Source organism: Meles meles, chromosome 7, assembly GCF_922984935.1.
Source record: "Meles meles chromosome 7, mMelMel3.1 paternal haplotype, whole genome shotgun sequence".
NCBI classification, from domain to species: domain Eukaryota; kingdom Metazoa; phylum Chordata; class Mammalia; order Carnivora; family Mustelidae; genus Meles; species Meles meles.
In genome coordinates this window covers 112,098,188-112,119,570 of record NC_060072.1, presented here as the reverse complement: position 1 = coordinate 112,119,570, position 21,383 = coordinate 112,098,188, and the positions used below count along the sequence as shown (strand labels likewise).

At 46.9% G+C, this 21,383-nt stretch overlaps 1 protein-coding gene across 4 annotated transcripts in view; it reads right to left on the bottom strand.

The window, feature by feature from the left end:
• SLC25A18 (solute carrier family 25 member 18) overlaps window positions 1–21,383 on the bottom strand; it is a 30,304-nt gene that overhangs the window by 7,927 nt on the left and 994 nt on the right. For 2 of the 4 annotated variants that reach the window (XM_046012410.1, XM_046012407.1), the window contains exons 2-7: window positions 16,858–16,986; window positions 16,580–16,643; window positions 6,039–6,256; window positions 4,648–4,803; window positions 4,363–4,418; window positions 3,108–3,198 (exon numbers count right to left, since the gene is read on the bottom strand). In XM_046012410.1, coding sequence (XP_045868366.1) covers window positions 3,108–3,198; window positions 4,363–4,418; window positions 4,648–4,803; window positions 6,039–6,058 — 323 coding nt within the window. In that variant the 5' untranslated portion in view covers window positions 6,059–6,256; window positions 16,580–16,643; window positions 16,858–16,986. Of the gene's footprint in view, window positions 1–3,107; window positions 3,199–4,362; window positions 4,419–4,647; window positions 4,804–6,038; window positions 6,546–16,579; window positions 16,644–16,857; window positions 16,987–21,383 lie in introns of those variants that run through there. The other 2 variants (XM_046012408.1, XM_046012409.1) reach the window with 2 other exon arrangements.

The window sequence follows — 21,383 nt, the reverse complement described above, 5'->3', positions numbered from 1 at the left end:
GAGAAATGACATTCTCAATAGATTGTGCTGGCAAAAATTAGATATTTGCACATAAAAGAATGAAACTGGACCTCTCTCTTACACCACTCACCAAAATTAACTCAAAATGAATTAAAGACTTAATGTAAGAACTGAAATCATAAAACTCCTAGAAGAAAACACAGGGGAAAGCTCATTAATGTGGGTCACCTAAAGCACAAGAACACGAACAAAACAGACAAGCGCAGCCACTTCAACCCTTGAAAGCTCGTGCAGAGTGAAGGAAACCATCAACAAAATGAAAAGGCGCTTGTGGAATGGGGAAAAATACTTGTACATTACATATTTGACAGGGGGATAATATCCAAATATATAAAGAACTCATGCAACTTGATAATAAAAAAATAATAATAAATAATCCAATTAAAAAATAGAAAAAGGCCTAGAAAAGCCATTTTCCAAAAGAGGATATTCAAATGTCCAGCAGGTATATAAAAAGATGCTCAACATCACCAGTCGTCAGGGAAATGCACACCAAAACCACAATGAGGTATCACCTCACACCTGTTAGAACAGCTAACATCAAAAAGACAGATGATAAGGGGCACCTGGGTGGCACAGTCGGTGAAGTACCTGATTCTTGATTTCGGCTCAGGTCATGATCTCAAGGTCACTTGGGAGTCTGCTGAAGAGAATCTCTTTCCCTGTCTCTCCCCTACACACTGCTGTGTCTCTCTCTCAAATAAATAAACACATCTTAAAAAAAAAAAGTCAGGGGCGCCTGGGTGCCTCTGTGATCTTTCGCTTTCACTGTGTCAAATAAATAAAATCTTAAAAAAAATAGGGGCGCCTGGGTGGCTCAGTGGGTTAAAACCTCTGCCTTTGGCTCAGGTCATGATCCCAGGGTCCTGGGATCGAGCCCCACATCAGGCTCTCTGCTCGGCGAGGAGCCTGCTTCTCCCTCTCTCTCTGCCTGCCTCTCTGCCTACTTGTGATCTCTGTCTGTCAAATAAATAAATAAAATATTTAAAAATAAATAAATAGATAAATAAATAAATGTCTGGGGGGGTGCCTGGGTGACTCAGTGGGTTGGGGCCTCTGCCTTCGGCTCAGGTCATGATCCCAGAGTCCTGGGATCGAGCCCCACATCAGGCTCCTTGCTCGGCAGGGAGCCTGCTTCTCCCTCCCCCTCTGCCTGTCTCTCTGCCTACTTGTGATCTCGATCTCTCTTTCAAATAAATAAAATCTTTAAAAATAAATAAATAAAAATAAAAAGTAAATAAAAAATAAATATCCGGTAGAATTCCCCTGGGAAGCCATCTGGCCAAGGAATTTTTTTTTTTTTAAGGTTTTTATTTATTCATTTGAGAGAGAGACGGAGACAGAGACAGAAAGCACAAGCAGTGGACGAGGCAGAGGGAGAGGGAGAAGCAGACTTTCTGCTGAGCAGGGAGGAACCCCGATGCAGGGTTCGAACCCAGGATTTGAAGATCATGACCCGAGCCAAAGGCAGACGCTTAACCATCTGAGCCAACCAGGCGCCCCGCTGCCTTTTTTAAAAATACTGGACCAGGACTTAAAAAAAAAAAAAAGAAAAAAAAGATGATAACTGCTGGCAAGGATATGGCATGGGGGAAGCCTGTGCACTGTCAGTGGAAATGTAAGCTGGTAGAGTCACTGTGGGAAACAGTATGGTGGTTCCTCAAAAAATGACAAACAGAATCGCTCAGTGATTCTATTTCTGGGTATACATCCAGGAGGTAGATGCATCACTATGAATCACTGCGTTGGCGAGCTAGCTGCACTCCCACGTCCACTGCACTACTGTTCACAACAGCCAAGATTTGGAAAAAACCTGTGTGTTTGTGGACAGATGGATACAGAAAATGCGGTGTATTTATAATAATACAAATAATACAAATAATACAGTATTATTTGGCCATAAAAAAGAAGGCAATGCTGCCATTTGAGACATGGATGGACTTCAAGGGCATTATGCTAAATGAAATAAGTCAGACACAGAAAAACAAAAACTGAGGGGTCTCACTGACGTGCGGAATCTAAAAAAAAGGTTGGTTGAGCCTCTGACTTTGGCTTGGGTCATGTCCTCAGGGTCTTGGAATGAAGCCCCACATTGGGCTCCCCGCTCAACAGGGAGGCTGCTTGCCCTCCCTCTGTCCCTCTCCCCACTTGTTCTCTCTCTCTTTCAAATAAATAAATACATTTTTAAAAATTCAAACTCAGAAAAAGAGATCTGATTTGTGCCTATCAGAGGACAGGAAGGTGAAGGCGCTCCATAGGCACAACTTGTAGTTACGAGCTAAGAAGTACAGGGATGTGACTCAGCAAGACGACTGTGGTTAACCCGCCCTACGGTGTGCTTGACAGCGGCTAAGGGACAGATCCTAAAAGTTCTCATCTTAAGGGAAAAAAACAACTTTTTGGAGTAACTATAGGAAGTAATAGGAAGTAATGGATGTTAACCAAGCTTACTGTATATGTAAGCAGTATATGTCTATCAAATCAGTATATGTCTATCAAATCATTATACAGTGTATTTAATGTATATACATTATAATGTAGTGTATAATTATACAGTGTACGGGGTGCAAACTTACAGAGTTGTACTGCAGTTATAGCTCAGTGGAAAAAATGTTCATCAACTAGCTGATGAATATATGTATAGTCTATAATGGTCTGTCAATCATCTAGAACTTTCGAATTACACCAGCTCATTTTCTCCTTTCACTTTCCTTCTTTTTTTTTTTCAAAGATTTTATTTATTTTATTTGACAGAGAGAGAGAGAGCACACACAGGGGGAACAGCAGGCAGAAGCAGAGGGATTATGGACCAGGGAGCCCAATGTGGGGCTTAATCCCAGGATCCCGGGATCATGACCTGAGCTGAAGGCAGATGCTTCAGCTAACTTAACTGACTGAACCACCCAGGCAAGCCCTCCTTTAATTTTCCCACTTGCCAAAACATACACTAAACTTCCGCCATTTGTGTGCACGTACTTGCATCATGCAGACAGATAACCAATATGTTCCTTTCCCTGTTACTGTCCCCCCAAACTGTAAACACGCAGTGAAGAATTTCCAACCCACAGCCTCCCACCCAGCCATACCCATCCTCCATTAGCAGCTGCCGGAAGAAGTCATTGGCAGCCAGCTTGATGGCCTTCTCTGGAGTGACCAAGGTTAAGTTCACTGCAGCTCCTGGAAGTAAAAACGAGGACAAGCTAAGGCCATCTCCAAGGGAAGACTTCTTAGGGCGCCTGACTGGCGCAGTCAGTGGAGCATGCAATGCTTGATCTCAGGGTTGTGAGTTCAAGACCCATGTTGGATGTAGAGATTACTTAAAAACAAATTACTTAAAAAAAAAAAGTCACAATCCTCTGAGTCTGTCACTCATATAGACAACCTACTATCGCACCTAGTCAGGCAGGTTTCTGGGAACAATTGGGATTTTGTTGGGGAGGATGTTGAAGAGGGTTCCTCTGTCTGTTTTATAGAAACATGAAAGTTTTTTTCATCTCCTGACTTTGACCCTCCTCCCTCCACATTTCCCTTTTGGATACATGTGTTTCCTTTATGGGCTCATCGGTGCAGTTATTAGGAAGTCGTTTTCATCCTTGAGAGTGCTGCCCATCTCGATGATAAATGAACAGCTCCCCAAATCAAGCCCCAGTAATAAGATCCTAGGGGACAGGGGTTACTTTCCATAAAGTGTGCTTTACTAGCCCAGTCCCACTGGCAGTTTTGTTGAGTCACATCAGTTTTTATTTTATTTCTCAGGGGTACTACAATATCAGCTCCTTCTTAACACCAAATTTGTATCCATTTTCCAAGCCCTAATCATGGTGATGCGGCCCTGGGTAGGGTCACTCCAGGGGACAGGGACAGCAAAGGCTTGTATCAGGGAAAAGGTACCCAGTAACACCCTATCAGGAACTCAAAATCCTTTCCATCTCTTCCCCAACAGCCTTTTCCCCTTCTGCTTTCAGTAGCTGATGCTCTGACAGCCCTGAATGGGGGCGGAGGGGTCAGGGAGACCACTTGCTTCCAGCATCACACAGTTCCAGTGGTGACTGGATGGAAACCGGGGCTCCTGGGCTCCTCAGTGTGCTCACTGGTACCCCCCACCCCCACCCCAAACCTTACCATAACTGCCTTTGTCTCCACCAAGGAATATTTGTGAAAAGCAAATGTGGCTTAGGATCACCTGGCAGCCCAGGCCACCCCTACCCCGACCCCGCCACCGCCCGGAGCTCACTGGGCAGAAATGTTCTCCAAAGCCACAGGGTCTGGTGCCCTGGGCTGCGTACTCTGTTCTCATTTGGCCCAAGCCAGGCCTTCCCCAGGGGTGCATGATAAGCCCACCTCGGTACATCCCCAAGAAGCCGTCTGCCCTGGCAGTTTTCATCAGGCAGTCTATCCTAGAAGCAGAAGCCAGAAAAGGAAGTCAGTGGGGAGCTAGTCGCTGCTCCATCAGCATCCCTTCCCCTAATAAGGTGCCCTAATCCTGCTGGGCACACCCCCCACCCCACTCCACTCCACCCCACAATGTCCACAACTCCCTAAATAGACTGGAAGGAATGAGTCCCCATATCCTTCCCCAGGAGTCCCCCTCTCCCTACTCACTCCATTCCCCTCACCAATACCTACATTCCTTTGTAGATGTCTTTTCCATGCTGGTTCTGCAGCCGAGTCTTGGCCAAGTCGATGGGGAACACACAGGTGACCCCAACAAGCCCTGCCACACCTCCATTGATGAGTTTTGCTGTGATACTAGGCCGTGAGGAGGAGGGAGGCACAGAATGACTGAAGGAGGCAGAGAGACACAGGAGCTCAGAGGGAGGCACACAACCAGGACAGGTGGGAGTGGGGGACAGGAAGGGGAGGATGGGAGAGCAGGAACAGAAGGGAGAAAGGGTAGAACAGCAGCTCCTCTGGGAGCCTCAGCTCCATACCAGATACCCCTCTCCTCAGCCTTCCATCCAACAGCAGCACCTCCCACAGCCAACCTGGGGCTCCCTCCCCCAGGTCCAGTTACAGAGACAGGTGAGGGCCCAGGGGCCAGGAGTGTCTGGCCACCCCCTCCAGGGGCACTCACCAGGGCTGAGGCATCTTGTCCTAACTCCCCCCAGGGAAATGCTCCTCAAGCTAGGATGCTGCAAAGGCTTTTGGGAAGGAAGCCCAGAGTGCCAACTCTGCCCCCTAGGGCCCCACCAGGGTGCAGAAGTCCTCAGCTCCTCTGAGCCAACTCTCAGAGCTTCCACCAAGAGCCTGTTCTCTGGCTGGTCCCCACCTTTAGAGCCACATGTGGAGAAGTTTTCCAGCAGACTGCAATTTTATTTCAGGCTTAAGTTCAGTCAGGACAGCATTTGAATCCCTGCTATGCTGTTTACTTAAACAAGTTACCTCGCTTCTCTGATCCTTTGTTTTTCCCTCTATAAAACTCGCCTCAAGGGATTTTGTGAGAATTAAGTAAGTTAATGCACCTGGTAAATGACAGCTATTATTTATAATAAGAGAAAACACGTTTTTGACAATGAGGGCTTCTAGTCAGCACAAGATCACCAGGGCTGAAGTATTGAGACTATCTGATTCTAGCCAAAAGTCAAGTCACACTTTACATATCGTGAGCCCCTCGTCCTGGAATTTTGGAAGACTGAAGATAGAAAATAAAGCTTCCTCAGTCTCCTTGAAACCTAGTAATATTTTCTTATCTTTCAGGCCAGGGGTGGACTGTGAGCAAAATATTTGCAGGTAGATTATCTGGAAGCAATAAGAAAAGGTAATAGTTTGTCTCACACCTGAACCCTGATAAGCAAACAAACAACTTTGTGAAAACAAATAGAATTGTGACTGAAATTTTACAATCTGAGAAGATGCAGTTCAAACAATTACAAATTTTACATACATATTTTGTATACTGTGGGAAAATGAGTCTCACTTGCTCCTCCCGTGGATTCAGGAATCAGGAAGAGAAGCTGAATGATGTATTGTTACCACAGAAACCCAGCCCAGAAAGTCGGCTGGCTTGTCCAGTTTACCTCAGATCCTTTGTGGACATTCTGCTGGGGGCCAAGGACTGTTGGTGGGTCCCGGGACACAGGCAGTCGGCTCCTCACGGGAGATGGCTGGCTGAAGCAGATGTGGGGTCTGTACCCTTGACTCTGGCCCACCGCAGCAGAATGGATAGAACACGGGTGTCAGTGGAGACCGGCCTGCGCCACCTTCCTGGCAAGTCTCGGTGGGCTGGCTTCCTCCTCTACAAGGTGGTCAGAACAACATTCGCCTCACGAATATATGTCCCACATAAGTGCTGGGACAGAACATTATTGATATACTGATGCTGCCAACTTGCTCTGTTCCTTTTCCTTCCCATACCTTTTGTACTTTGGGGATTGGGATCAGAAGAAAGGCGATGAAAGAGAAGGGCAGCCAGCCCAAACTAAGGCTCAGAGAGAGGAGTTCTGGGGCGTCCAAAAGAAGCCTGTGGGAGTGGTGGTGAGGGAAGCTGATGGGTACCAAAGAGGATTTAAAAAAAATTTTTTTTTTCAGATTTTATTTATTTATTTGACAGACAGAGATCACAAGTAGGCAGAGAGACAGGCGGGGAGGGGGAGGGGAAGCAGGCTCCCCCTTGAGCAGAGAGCCTGATGCGGGGCTCGATCCCAGGACCCTGAGATCATGACCTGAGCCGAAGGCAAAGGCTTAACGCACTGAGCCACCCAGGCACCGCCCAAAGAGGATTTTAAGAAGAGTTGCTGTGGACTAGGAATCACTCTCATGGTGTCCACGAACTATAATAAAACACTTGAAATATTCTGAAGTTACATTTGGCTCTTAAAATGTGTTTTCTAAACTTACTATGATCCTGTTGAAAGACTAAGTAAGCTGCTTTAAGTCTCCGGGCTTATTTGTAATTGATAACACATGGAAAGCACCAGGGAGGATGTCATAAAGTTGAAGCTATAATCATAATCATAATGACAGCTTCTGGGGAGGGGTCCTGCTTGACCCCAAAGGGACAGGGTCAGGGAGAGTACTCTTGAGGCTCCAATGGAGCCAGGCTTGAGCTCTGAGATGCCTCTTTCTTCCAGGCGAACTTCAAGCTGCTGTAGGGTTCCCTTCCTCTTCCAGGCTCCTCATAAATCCCTGAGGCTGTCAACAATTTTCTGTTGTCTCCAAGTATTTTGTTTTAAGGAAGAAAACAGAGAGATCAGTCTTTCTCTTGGTGTATATTGATCCAATCAGAAAAAAATTATTGAGAGCCAGGCATTGACTCTTCTAGGTCTGAGGATGTAGTAGTGAACTAAAGGTCACAATCCTAGTTCTCAGAGGCTCTCTCTCACTCTCTCTCTCTTTTTTTTAAGATTTTTTATTTATTGATTTGAGAGAGAGAGAGAGTGCACAAGCAGAGGGGAGGGTCAGAGGGAGAGGGAGGAGCAGATTCCCCATTGAGCAAGGGGGGAGCGGAACTTGATCCCAGGGCCCTGAGATCATCACCAGAGTTGAAGGCAGATGCTTAACTGACTGAGCCACCCACGTGTCCCTTGGGGGCTTAAATTCTAAAGGAGGAAAGAGACAATAAATGAAATAAGAATAAGTAAATCCTAAGAAAACCAGATGGTTTTTTTTCTGGAGGAAAAAAATTTTAGAAGGGAAGGAAGATAGGAAATGTCAGTGGGGTGGGAGTTTGGTGGCTTGACCAAAAAAGGATTCAGTGACTTGAAGATTCAAAGGAGGTGAGAGAGTGAGCCATGCAGGTATCTGGGAAAGGACACTCAGGGCAGAGCAAGTGCAAAGGCCCTGAAATCCAGAGGGAGGCTGGTGACTGGAAGGAACAGCACGGTGGTCAGTGAAGCGTGAATAAGGCGTGGGTATTGAAGACAAGGTCGTAGAGATAACTGGTGGAAGCATGACCCTGGAAGGCCTCGGAAGGTCTTTGGCTTTATTCTGAATGAAAAGAGAAACAACTGGAGAGTTGTTTTTTTTTTTTTTTTTTTTAAGACTTTATTTATTTATTTGACAGATAGAGATCACAAGTAGGCAGAGAGGCAGGCAGAGAGAGAGAGGGGGAAGCAGGCTCCCTGCTGAACAGAGAGCCCGATGCTGGGCTCCATCCCAGGACTCTGGGATCATGACCTGAGCCGAAAGCAGAGGCTTTAACCCACTGAGCCACCCAGGTGCCCACAACCGGGGAGTTTTGAGCAGAGAAATTACATGCTCTTGAGAGAACCATTTGGCGGGTGTGTTGAAAATAAAGAGTAGGGGCACCTGGGTGGCTCAGTGGGTTAAAGCCTCTGCCTTCAGCTCAGGTCATGATCCCAGGGTCCTGGGATCGAGCCCCACATCAGGCTCTCTGCTCGCCCGGGAGCCTGCTTCCTCCTCTCTCTCTCTCTGCCTGCCTCTCTGCCTACTTTTGATCTCTGTCAAATAAATAAGTAAAATCTTAAAAAAAAAAAAGAAAAGAAGATAGAGAGTAGAGGGTCCAAGATAAAAGCAGAAAGACCAATTAAATTACTGCAGGAATCTAGGCAAGAGGTCACAGCTGCTGGTCGGGGGTGGGGTGGGTGGGAGAGTGGTTTAATTATGGTTGTATATTGGGGCACCTGGGTGGCTCAGTCGGTTAAGTTGCTGCCTTAGGCTTAGGTCATGTCCCAGGGTCCTGGGATCGAGTCCTGCTTTGGGTTCTCTGCTTGCAGGGGGTGGGAGGTGTGGGGACCTGCTTCTCCCTCTCCCTCTGCCCCTGCTCATTCTAGCTATCCTTTTCAAACAAATAATGGATATGTGCTAAAGGCCAGGCCCCCAGCATTGCCTGACGAACCAGTTGTGAGACACAAAAGTAGTTAAGTTGTTGGTCTGAGAAACTGGAAGAATGGTTTTATTACACAGTGTATGGACCTAGAATAGGTAAAACTTGGATCCGTTTGAGAAATAGGAAGCTGGTCTGCAGAGAAAGAAACAGAAAAGTGAAGCAAGCACCTCTGGAAGAGAAAGAGAAGACGGAGATCATCCTAATGTTGTTTCAAATCCCAGTTTCCTGTGCACCCCTGAGATGTCGGTCACATGCCCATCTCTGGATTCTGTGACACACTCAACTGTCCTGTCAATCAATTAGGTCATTATTGCTTAACTTCCTAGAATGTGTATCTGATACACCCACCCAGAAGAGACTTAATTACCCCAAAACTAGCAAAGAGAGGGAAGATTTGCAAATTACAGACTCTAAAGCATGGGCTCAGCTGAGAGAAAGCAGGGCCCAGGACTGAGGGGGCTGGTGGGTCTGGGGAGGAGCCCCCCCTTCATCTGTGGAGGCTCCAACCATGTCCTCCGAGAGCTGGAGCTTTAGGGTACTTAGGGGAAAATGTCAGGAAATTCGCATGTACTCACTGTCTTTGAGACACTTAGTAAGCTGTTAGGAGAGAAAGAGATGTTATAATTCTAGGTAGCCACCTTAAAAATGAACAGGAAACAACAGGACAAGTATGAAACCCTGTCAGTCTGAAACCAGAGACTCAAATAATTGAGAATCTTGCAGCCATGTTCCCTGCGTTTTCTAGAACTAAATCACTAGTTTATAAATTGTGGTTTGCTGGCTTTTGGAGCAGGGGTATTTAAGAGAAGCCAGAGAAATTAGGGACACCCCAATCCCAGGGCCACTTGCCTTTCCATGCGGCAGGCGGGATAATGGGATGTGATAATATCTCCAGCCTCCAACGTCTCCAACCTTCACGCCTATTGGTATGTGACGAGTGTGCGAGTAGTGGGGACCAGCCTCAACCCCCAGCCTGACACTGGGCCAGGCCACTGGAAATCCCAGGCCCACAGTTCCTTAGAACAGACTTAGTATTCAAACGCTAGGCCTTGACAAGATTTCTGGCACCAGGGAACGCATTAGCAAACCAAGTCAACAAAGAGGAAACTGACAGTCAGCCAGCAAAGGTTTTAAAGGAGTCCTCACCACAAAAACCCCACACTTGGCAGTAGGGTCCACGTTTGCTCAATCCCTAAGGCAATCCATAGGCCCAAGTATTAGTCATTTTACAAATACTTGTGGAGGGCCCACTGTGCACCAGTCACAGTTCTAGGCAGCAGGGATATAGTTGAGAACAGTAACAAGGTTCCTGCTTCCTCGGAGTTTTGGGTTCTCCTGGTTTCAGCCCTGATGGGAATAGACTTGCGGAGTGATACAATGCACCCTCCCACCAGCACCCTCCTTGGCACTGTTCTCTTCATATGGGACCTGAAGGATCCTTGGGTTGGCAAGGGAAATTCTTCCAGCAAGCCAGACCCTGAGGCAGCCATGTGCCTGATCAAGGAGCTCCCTACATTGCCAAAGAATTTAGCAAACAAATGGATATTCATTAAATTATCTAGTCTTTTTAAAAATTTTTATTTAGGGGCGCCTGGGTGGCTCAGTGGATTAAGCCGCTGCCTTCGGCTCGGGTCATGATCTCAGGGTCCTGGGATCGAGCCCCGCATCGGGCTCTCTGCTCTGCAGGGAGCCTGCTTCCTCCTCTCTCTCTGCCTGCCTCTCTGCCTACTTGTGATCTCTCTCTCTGTCAAATAAATAAATAAAATCTTTAAAAAAAAAAAATTTTTATTTATTTTTTAGTAATCTCTCACCCAATGTGGGGCTCGCACTTGGGACCCCAAGGTCAAGAGTCACAGGCTCCTCTGAGCCAGCCAGGTGTCCCTAAATTAGTCTTATCACTTAAGGAGTGCTTTATGTATTAGACTATTGAACAATAGTATTTCTCCTTTTTTTTTTTTTAAAGATTCTATTCATTTATTTGTCAGAGAGCAAGTAAGCAGGGGGACCAGCAGGCAGAGGGAGAAGCAGGCTCCCTCTGAGCAGGGAGCCCAAGGTGGCACTCGACCTCAGGGCCCTGGGATCATGACCTGAACCGAAGGAAGCCGCTTAACTGACTGAGCCACTCAGGTGTCCCTCCTTTCTTTTAAAAATAGAATTTAGAAAAGTAGAGTATTTGGGGAGTGTTGGGAAAGTAATACTAATTATTTAAGCACTGGGACAGAAAATTATAAGGATCTACATCTGTAACTCTCTGCAACCAAGGTGGGAAAGGGCTGTTTTAAAAAAGGGGGAGGGGGGCACCTGGGTGGTTCAGTGGGTTGGGCCTCTGCCTTTGGCTCCGGTCTTGATCCCAGAGTCCTGGGATCAAGCCCCGCATGGGGCTCTCTGCTCAGCAGGGAGCCCGTTTTCCCCTCTATCTCTGCCTGCCTCTCTACTAGTGATCTCTCTTTCTGTGTCAAATAAATAAATAAATAAAATCTTTAAAAAAAAAGTCTTTAACTGGGTAACAGAGGCTCCCTGTGGTTGCTTCTGGATGCAGTACCTGGTCATGACTTTAAGTTATCACATTGGGAAGATAAGTGCATTTATAATTTGACACATGATTATTGAACCCTATTAGAAGTAGGAAATTTAGGGGTTCCTGGCTGACTCAGTTGGTAGAGCATGTGACTCTTGATCTTGGAGTTACGAGTTCAAGCCCCAAGTTGGGGATAGAGATTACATAAAAAAAAAAAATCTTAAAAAAAAAAAAAAGCAGGAAATCTGGATAGATGGGAAATGATTGTGTTTGCATGTCCTTAGGCATCAGAGGATAGAATGTAGTGATACACATGTTGGATGTCTCCATTACCCCATTTCCAGGAACCCCCCTTCTCCCTCACCAGTCACCTGGTGGGGACTGCAATAATTCTAAAATGTGACAATATCCTCCCAGGAAATGTTGATTATCTGAGGAGGGGCCCCTAAGTAAAGCTAGGTCATTCAGTCTCCTCCACAGGTATTTTAGGAAAGAGAGAGATTGTATAGCCTCTTTCAAGCTTTTGTCTGTAACATACAACCCTTGGGACCTATCGGCAGTCATGTTTACTACTGTCATGTGGTTTGGGAAACAGGGAGATAATTTTGTAGCAAGAGGTGAATAAAGCAGAACCACAGGAGAGAGAGCAGGGGGTTCTGGTGGGTCTGAAACCCTGATGATTAGTGACCCACTTCCTTCCTGACCTTAGGAACTGAAAGGGTATTCCACTATACCTATAATGAATTGTTGAACTTGTCTTTCTGTTGTTGTTTCGGGGATTTTTTATTTGTTTGTTATGAATTGACTTATTGTCTTAAGCAAATTAGAATTCGTTTTTGTAATTGGGTAGCCAAAGAGTTTTCAGTAAACGAAACTTTTAAAGAACTCTCAAATTCCATTCCACTGCAACTGAGCTGCTTAGACAGTGAATACTGTAAGCATTCGGAGATGCACAAGGTCATTTTGGGCTGGCTTGGAGAAGGATCTAGAAGTGGACTTAAAAAAAATAGGGCAAGTTTATAAGGAGAAGAGGAAGAGGAGGTGGCCTGGATGGGAACACTGAGTGAGCACAGGGGGCCAAGCAAAGGGCTGAGGGACAGTGACTGCCCTGGCTCGCTCACCAGAACAGCAGAAAAGGGCTGCAAAAGTAGGTTAGGTCAGTTGTGGAGAGCCCTGTGCTTCCCTGATAGTTTGGGTCTCCCAAATTAAGTATCTTTTCACGTATCTGATCCTATAGGCAGTAAGAAAACACTGAATGCTTTTAAGGGGGAAACTGCCATGTCGAATGTTGTATGAGAAGAGTAATTCAGGAAGAGAGGGTTGAGAAAAGGAAACTTCCTGTGAGAGACCAGTTAGGTGGCATCATGGCAAAGCAATGAAGTAGAGAGAAAAGGATTAGGGCGGTGGAGGGTGCAGAGGACAAGGGATAGCTGGGAGAGGAATTTTTTTTTTAAGATTTTATTTATTTATTTGACATAGAGCGAGGGAAAGAGCAGGAGCAGGGGAGCAGAGGGAGCGGGAGAAGCAGACTCCCCGCTGAGCAGGGAGCCCGATTCTGGGCTCGATTCTAGGACCCCAGGATCATGACCTGAGCAGAAGGCAGAGGCTTGACTGAGCCACCCAGGCGTCCCTGGGAGAAAACTTTTTAAAGAAAAAAGGGCCTAGATGGGGCAACTGTCCAGGGCTGAAGAACCATGGAGCTGGGGGAAGTCTGAGACCTGAGGCACTGAGGAACTGAAAGACAGGCTAGGAGAGGAAGCAGCCCAGAGGGAGGGAGAGGCACTTGGAGAGAAGCCAAGACTCTGGGAGCTGTGTCTTCCTGCTCTGTGGGAAGTCGGTGAGAAGGCGCCCCTCACTTGGAAGGCAGACACCATTCTGCTAGTGAGTGGCACCAGACTAGTCTTTGACCCCTTAGATGCCCAAATCTGGGAGCATCTCTGCTCTGTGTCTGTGTGTGTGTGTGTGTGTGTGTACACAATGAGATGGTTTGTCCCTTCCCCACCCCACTGCAGGCTCTGTTTTGCAAACAAGAAGCTGGCTAAGGATGGTCCTAGGCAACAGGCCCTGTTGGGGCTGGGAGGGAGTCCCCGTGGCAGAGCCCAGCCCGCCTATCTTACCTGTGTCATTTAGGGACCCTGCGCCTAACAGCATAACTGGACCCATCCTGTTTGCTTTCCTAGGAGATAGCTAATTAACAGAGGTTAGGCGGTGATCAGTTCTTTTTGTTTGTTTGTTTTTTGTTTTTTTGTTAACAATGAACCATTATTCTATTTTTTTTTATATTTTATTTATTTGACAGAGAGAAATCACAACTAGGCAGAGAGGTAGGCAGAGAGAGAGGAGGAAGCAGCCTCCCTGTGGAGCAGAGAGCCCGATGTGGGGCTCGATCCCAGGACCCTGAGATCATGACCTGAGCCGAAGGCAGAGGCTTTAACCCACTGAGCCACCCAGGCGCCCCATTATTCTATTTCTTAAAGTATTTAAAGTACTAGAAAAGAATTAGAAAATTTGGAAAGCACAGAAAACTGTAAGGTAATTTTTTTTTTTTTTAAAGTAAGCTCTACACTCTGAACTTGAACTCAAGACCCTGATATCAAGAATTGCATGCTCTACCGACTGAGCCAGGCAAGTGCCCCTAAAGTAATTATTACATTGTTTCCCAGGATCATGTTTTGAATGAGGCTGTCCAGAGACACAACTATTCAGAGGGATGATTCTAGGTGGTGAGCTGCAGAGACCAGAGCAGGCCAGGGTTCTCTGAGCTCCTGATTACACTGCTTTTCATTCTTCCCACGTTAAAACATTCTATTACCTTGACTTCTGTGGACTCCTTGTGGACTCCAGTGGCTCCCCAGCCTCCCGTGACCAGTGTCCTTGCTCACTGATGCCCACAGAGTCCTGCCAAGGTTCTCAACTCCTTCCATTCCACACAGCTGTCCTGAAAGTCCATCTGCTCCTAGGCTTCGGTCATTGTCTAATTGCTCATGACTAATGGACTTGCAGTTCAGGCTCTCTGCCCCTCGCCCCTAGTCATCATCATAATCAGCTCCTGGGCCATCCCCGTCTCATGCAGAATGGTAATACCTCTTTTGACTCGTGTCCACCCATCTAAGTCTGCTGTTCCTCCTCCTGGTTCCCTAGCTCTGAATGCTGCTCTGTCAGCCATTCAATTATTCAGGCCAAGAACATGCGCCATCTTTGATTCATCCCTTCCCTCTTATTCCCCTACCACTAATCAGTCACCGTGTTCTGGCAGTTTTTCCACCTAAATTCGGTGCTACTCAAGGTGTTGATTCAGTGCTGGTCTGTGACAAGTACAGAAATTGAGAGTAAAGGCTTAGAAATTTTTATTGTATCTTAAGGAATTCCATATTTTAGAATTTACTAAGAAATATGTGAGCTTATATTTTATCATTTTTAAAAATTCTATTTTTCTAGCAATTCATTTTTATTGCATTTTACAAAATTATTTGTCCATAATGGACGGGGTAAACAGGCCCTTCATCATGGGTAGAAAAAAACTGTCATAAGTCTCTCGTGGGCCCGCCAGCCACTGCTTGATCACACGGGAGTCACCCACTGCCTGGAGCACCTCTCCATTCTGCCCCTGGCCTTCAGCCTTGCTTCCCTCAAATCCAAGCTCTACAAATATGGCCAAGTAAGAGATGCCTGGGGGGCTCAGTCCATTGGGCGTCTGCCTTCAGCTCGGGTCGCAGTCCCAAGGTCCTGGGATAGAGCCCCACATGGGGCTCCCTGCTCAGTGGGGAGCCTGCTTCTCCTTCTCCCTCTGCCTGACACTCCCCCTGGTTGTGCTCTCTCTCTCTCCCTCTGTCAAATATATAAAATGTTAAAAACAATGACAATAACAAAACATGGCCAAGTAAGCAAGCAAAAGTTCAAGTCTGGTCCCAATTGCCAGTCTCCCTTTTTTTTTTTTTTTTAAAGATTTTATTTATTTATTTGACAAAGATCACAAGTAGGCAGAGAAGCAGGCGGGGGGCGGGGGGGTGGGAACCAGGCTCCCTGCCAAGCAGAGAGCCCGATGCAGGGCTCAATCTCAGGACCCTGAGATCATGACCTGAGCTGAAGGCAGAGGCTTTAACCACTGAGCCACCCAGGCGCCCCGCCAGTCTGCTTTTTAAACACTTCCCCTCCTAAAGGGCACTGCTAACTTCCCACCACTCTTAGGACAGTTTCCCTACCCCTTTCCTTGACCTGGTCCCTACTTTCCTACTTGACTGTGTCTTCCAACCCCACCCCCACCCCAGTCTACTCTCCCTGCCAGCCATTGGGAACTCTCACTTCTCAGAACACGTCATGGTCTCTTGCGTCTGAGCTTTGCACATATTGTCCTGGTGACTAGGACACTCTTTCCCCATCTCTACCTGGTGAATAACAAATTGTTTTTGGGCTTCAGCTTCTCCCACAAGCCCCTCTCAAGTCCCTCAGATCTTGGCTAGGAGTCCCCTGCTATGATCCCATTTAATACCCGGTTACGGCATGTACCGCACTGCAGTATAGTAGTCTGTCTGCTGAACTCCACCTCTCATCAGAGTGGTAAGTCACTGGGAGAGGCAAGGCGGGCTTAGGGTTTTACCTAAGCGGAGAGGCATTCAACAGAGATGCTGGAATCAATGAACCACGGGGGGGACCGCCTTTAACTCTGCAGTCAGTCTTGTCACAAGACAGTTCTGCTCTTCAGCTGCCCTCATTTCGTCACACTGTGAGGAGACACTCAAGCAAGTGGACCATTCTCTCTCTATCTCCTCTCATTAGCAGGGCAAGTGAGAGTTCTTCAGGGCTGAGCCTCTTAGACTAGCGGTGCCAAGAAAATGACTTGCCTCTGAACTTAGATGTTGCCTGGGCTGACCGATTGTCAGGGGGTGGCCACTTCCTTTTGCCCACCTCCTTCCTACTCTGTGCAGCAAATGAAACAAGACCCTTTCCCACTGGCTGCTCTGACCTGTCTCCCAACTATTTGCTTAAAGGGGTTCTTTCCCTACCAACTCTAAGCTTGATACAGATAAGACAAACACTTACCTCTTCACCTTTTTTTTTTTTTTTAAAGATTTTATTTATTTATTTGACAGAGAGAAATCACAAGAGAGGCAGGCAGAGAGAGAGGAAGGGAAGCAGGCTCTCCATTGAGCAGAGAGCCCGATGTGGGACTCGATCCCAGGACCCTGAGATCATGACCTGAGCTGAAGGCAGCAGCTTAACCCACTGAGCCACCCAGGCGCCCAAGCACTTACCTCTTTCAGTGAGGAAACGTCTCCTTTTTCTGGATGCCAAGAAACAGGCCCGATCACTGGTGAGCTGCAGGAAGGGCTGGCTTACAATCCTCTTTTGTTAGTGGCTTGCCCTCCTCATGCCCACAGTCCTTTCACCCGGGCAGGAGGGGAAGGCAGTTCACGAAGCCATCCTCCTCTACTCCAGTCCCCAGCCCCTCTCCCTCCTCCCATACCTGCAGATTGGGTTTGAATGGAACCCCAGAGAGGCCACTATGCAGCCTAGCCAAGCCCAGTCCTACCTTCCCAGGTGGCGCGCAGGTGGCTGTTTACTTGGTTGTAGAATGATGGGGACAAAACTTCAGGCTGGAAAGGGTGTAGGCAGGCAGTCTGGGAGTGGGGGTGAGGGGTCATTCCACCCACTCAGAGACCTGGATGTCCGGGAGGAGCACAAACAATGGAAAATCGATGCAATGCAAACACTTCTGCCAGACTTTTGGGGCCAGAAGCTAAACTCTGTGTCTCAGACTCCCCCACATTTGCAGTTGCCGGTGATGGCCTGCTCCAGTGCTTCTGTGCTTTCGGTGGTCTACCATGCGCTCGGCTCGGGGCACTGCAGTGTGGATGGGGCACACTCCCCACCCTCACATCTGTCACAGCTGAGCCAGGAGCTCAGGGCTGCTCCTGAGGAGTGCTTCCAGCTTAGAGAGCTGGAAAGGCTTCCGGAAGTAGGCGCTGGTTAAAACAGAAACCCAGTTGCTTTTTAATGGCAAATTGTCTAATGTGGGGCAAGGGAGGATGAGACAGTTGCGGGGAAAATAAAGCTGGTAACATATTGGGTCCCAAAGGTAGAGGACCTTGTTGTCTGGCCAAGGATTTGGGAGAGATGAAGAATCAGCATGGGACAGACTTTGATGTCACAGACCCGGGTTCAAATTCCAGCTTCCAAGTTAATAACTACCTCACTTTAGGCAAATTATTTAACTTAGTGCCTTTCTTCATCAAAGGGGAATTGAGACAGCCACTTCATAGGACTGCTATGAGGCAGTAGAGCATCATGGTTAAGAATTGGCTTTGGAATAAGACTACCTTTGGATTGGTTCGAATTCCAGCCTACCACTTACTCGCTGCATGACCTTTAACAAATTACTTCTCTGCCTGCATCCTCATCTGTGAAATGAGACTCAGACTTAGATGTAGAGCAGTTAGTACATTTAGCACTTAATATTTGACACATAAAAGGTGTTCACTAGGGGCGCCTGGGTGGCTCAGTGGGTTAAACCTCTGCCTTTGGCTCAGGTCACGATCTCAGGGTCCTGGGATTGAGCCTCGCATTGGTCTCTTTGCTCGGCAGGGAGCCTGCTTCTCCCTCTCTCTCTGCCTGCCTCTCTGCCTATTTGTGATCTCTCTCTGTCAAATAAATACATAAAATCTTAAAAAAAAAAAGGTGTTCACTAAATGATAACTTTTCCCCCTCCTTTTAGGACGTGGAGGAGGGGCCCACTGGGAACGGTTCAGGTTTATGGCAGCGCCAAGGGGTTTGGACAGGCCAGATTACAATAACCCAGGCAAGAAATAAAATGAGAATCTGCCTGCAGGAAGGAAGAGATGTGAGTGATTCTTGTGAAGAATTGAAAGGGCCTGGCAGTGGATTAAACATGCCAGGGACAAATAGTGTTTGAAACATGGATCAGCAGGAAAAGATATATATTGCCCTCACTCGGAACATCGAGTGGGTAGGTAAGAAGAGAGTGTAGAAGGAAAGTCTGGCTGTTGAGCTTACAGTGGCAGCCACAAAGCAGGGACGGCAGGTATACAGAAAACAGCGCTACCGCCTCACACCTGCTAGGGTGGGGCTATCGAAATAGAAAACATGGGGGCGAGGATGTGGAGACATTCGAACTCTCGAGCGCTGTTGATGGGAATGTAAAATGGAACAGCAACTGCAGAAATTGGTAAGGCAGTTTCTCAGAGTTAAAAATAGAATTACTGTATGATCCAGCAATTCCATTTCTGGGCACCCACCCAGAACTGAAAGTAGTGCTTCCAACACGTATCCGCGCACTCATGCCCATTGCAACATTGTGCGCAATAGCCCAAAAGGGAAACGCAAATGTCCTCTGATGGACGAATGGATAAACAAAATGTGGTCTATACACACACACAACGGAATGGTCTTTAGCCTCAAAAAGGTATAAAATTCTGCTACATGCTACAACATGGATGAACCCTGAAAACATGCTAAGTGAAATAAGCCAGACAAAGAAGGACAAATACCGTGTTATTCGACTTATCTCAGGTACCCAAAATAGTTAACATTCATAGACACAGAAGAAAAGTTGTTCCTAGGGGTTTGGGGAGAAGGGAGATGGGGAAGTTAGTTTAATGGGAAAAAATCTTCACTATGGGATCAAAAAAGTTCTGGAGATGGATGGTAGTAATGGTTGCATAACGAGCGATGTACTTAATGCAACTGAAGTGTACACTAAAAACTGGTTAATATAGTGTATGTGTATTTTGTCATGATTAAAAGCAAAAGAGATGAACCATGAAGCCAGGATATTATACTTAAACAAATGGATGGCACCGGAGGGACAGGGAAAGATGTTAGTTTTAACATTTGTTATGATAAAATGGTTAAGAAAGGATGTTAAAAATAAGCAGAGTATTGGAAATGAAACTGCCAGTCATTTGGGTAAGAAAAATTTGTAACAGCGGCAAATAAAAATCAGGGACACATGGTGCCCATGTCCAATAGGAACTTGGAAAGGGCAGCCAGAGCAAGGCAGAAAGCCTGACCTAAAGTTGGAAGTCGACTGCAGAGAGGGACAACTGAAGCTGCAGGCAAGGACAGTAATCATCCAGAGGAAGGCGCATGAAGAGGAGGAGAAAGGAGGCAAGTCTTAGGAAGACGATACCTACACGAAGGGAGAAAGGATAACTGGGAGGGCAGGATGTGGAGACATGGGTGAACGTGGGTCATGGCACCTGTGAGAACCAGTTCCAGAGGGGCCGAAGCCATGCAGAGGATGTAAGGGCAGCGAAAGGGATCCGGCCGAGGCTCCATGAGTAAGTCAGTAGTTCTAGAAAGGTGGGGAGGAAGCCACATTGCCATAGAGACAAAAATGTCAGGTTCTATTGGTAAAGAGTTTGGATGAAGGTATGGGGTGCCTGGCTGGCTCAGTCAGACCAGCATGCAACTCTTGATCTTGGGGTCCTGAGTTTGAGTTCCACGTTGGGTGTAGGTGTTACTGAAAAATAGACAAAGAAAAGTCTGGATGAAGGTAAAGAGAAATAAATCGGTGATATTTAAATAGAGGAAACTGGAACATTTATAGGGAGAGAAGAGAGGAGAGACTGATGGCACATGGATGTAGGCAGGAGTGTGGAATGCAAAGCACAAGGGAAAGTCAGCTTTGGTGAGGGGACATGACTGGCAGGAAAGAAAAAAAAAGTTAAGATCTGGAAAAGCACAAAGTTAGAGGACCATGTGAGTTGGTCTCTCTAAGTAACAAGGTTAGTCAGGAGTGTTGGAAGGCAAGGATGGGTTTGAGGCCTTACTGCTCTCAAACAGCAGATGGCTTGTTAAAAATGCAGAATTGCAGGACCCAGCCCACAGCCGGTAGCCAGAATCTGATCTTAACAAGATTCTCCATGTGTTCAAGTCTGCAAGCCACTGCTTTTGTAGAGTGCTTTGCAAGGGTGGGTTTAAAATATATATTTTTTTATTTTTTAAAAAAGATTTTTTGTATTTATTTGAGGTAGAGAGAGAGAGAGAGTGAGCACGTGCAGGGGTAGGAGCTGGACAGAGGGAGAAGCAGGCTCCCCAGTGAGCAGAAAGCCCAATGTGGGACTTGATCGTCATAGGACCCTGGGATCAAGACCTGAGCGGAAGGTAGATGCTTAACAGACTGAGCCACCCGGGAGCCCTGAGAATGACTTACAATGTTGATTATACCACAGAATTACCAGGAAAGCTTTGAAAAATTCTGATGCCCAGGCTGCACCCCAGACCAATGAAAAACTCTGAGATAGTGTTCAAGCATCTGATTTTTTTTTTTTTTAAATGCCCAGGTGTTTTATTTTGTCTCTTTTTTGGAAAGATTTTAAGTAATCTCTATATCCAACATAGGGCTTGAACTCACAACTTGGAGATCAAGAGTTGCATGCTCCGCCGACTGAGCCAGCAGGGACCCCAAAGGCCCAGGATTTTAAATCCCTAAATGGGCAACCTAGATTGGCGACCATTGATTAAGAGCATTGCAAAGCCAAACATAAACTCACTAAAATTTAAGCCAAAACAGCAGCTGTGGGAGAGGTCGCAGGGAGTACACAGGCGACTGTTTAACAGCATGGAGGGTCTTGACATGAGTGCAGTGGTTGGATAGGTTTGGAGCCCCCCAACCACCCAACACTGCCAATGAGCCAGAGGATGCAGACACTAGGAGTGAGGTCTGATGGGGAACAGAAGCCAGGGGTCATGGAGGGCAGCGCCGGGGTGGGGGTAGGGGGGACAATGAGGGAATTTCTCCAGTTTGCAGCCATTCTTGTTCTGCAGTCCTTCCCCAGGGTCGGATTAGAGGAACATCCATAACCTTGATCACCAGCAGGGCGTGGGATGAATGCGACAGCCTGCTGGGATGAGGTGTGGCTAAGGATGGAAGTGTAAACCCCAGGGCCGTTCCCATAGGTCAGTGTTATTAAGCTTCAGTTTGCATCACACCCTCCAGAGGGCTGAGTACAACAGACAGCCCAGATGCACCCTCAGTCAGCATAAACCAGAACTTGCATTCCTAACAAATTCCCAGGTGAGGCTGGCAGTCCAGAG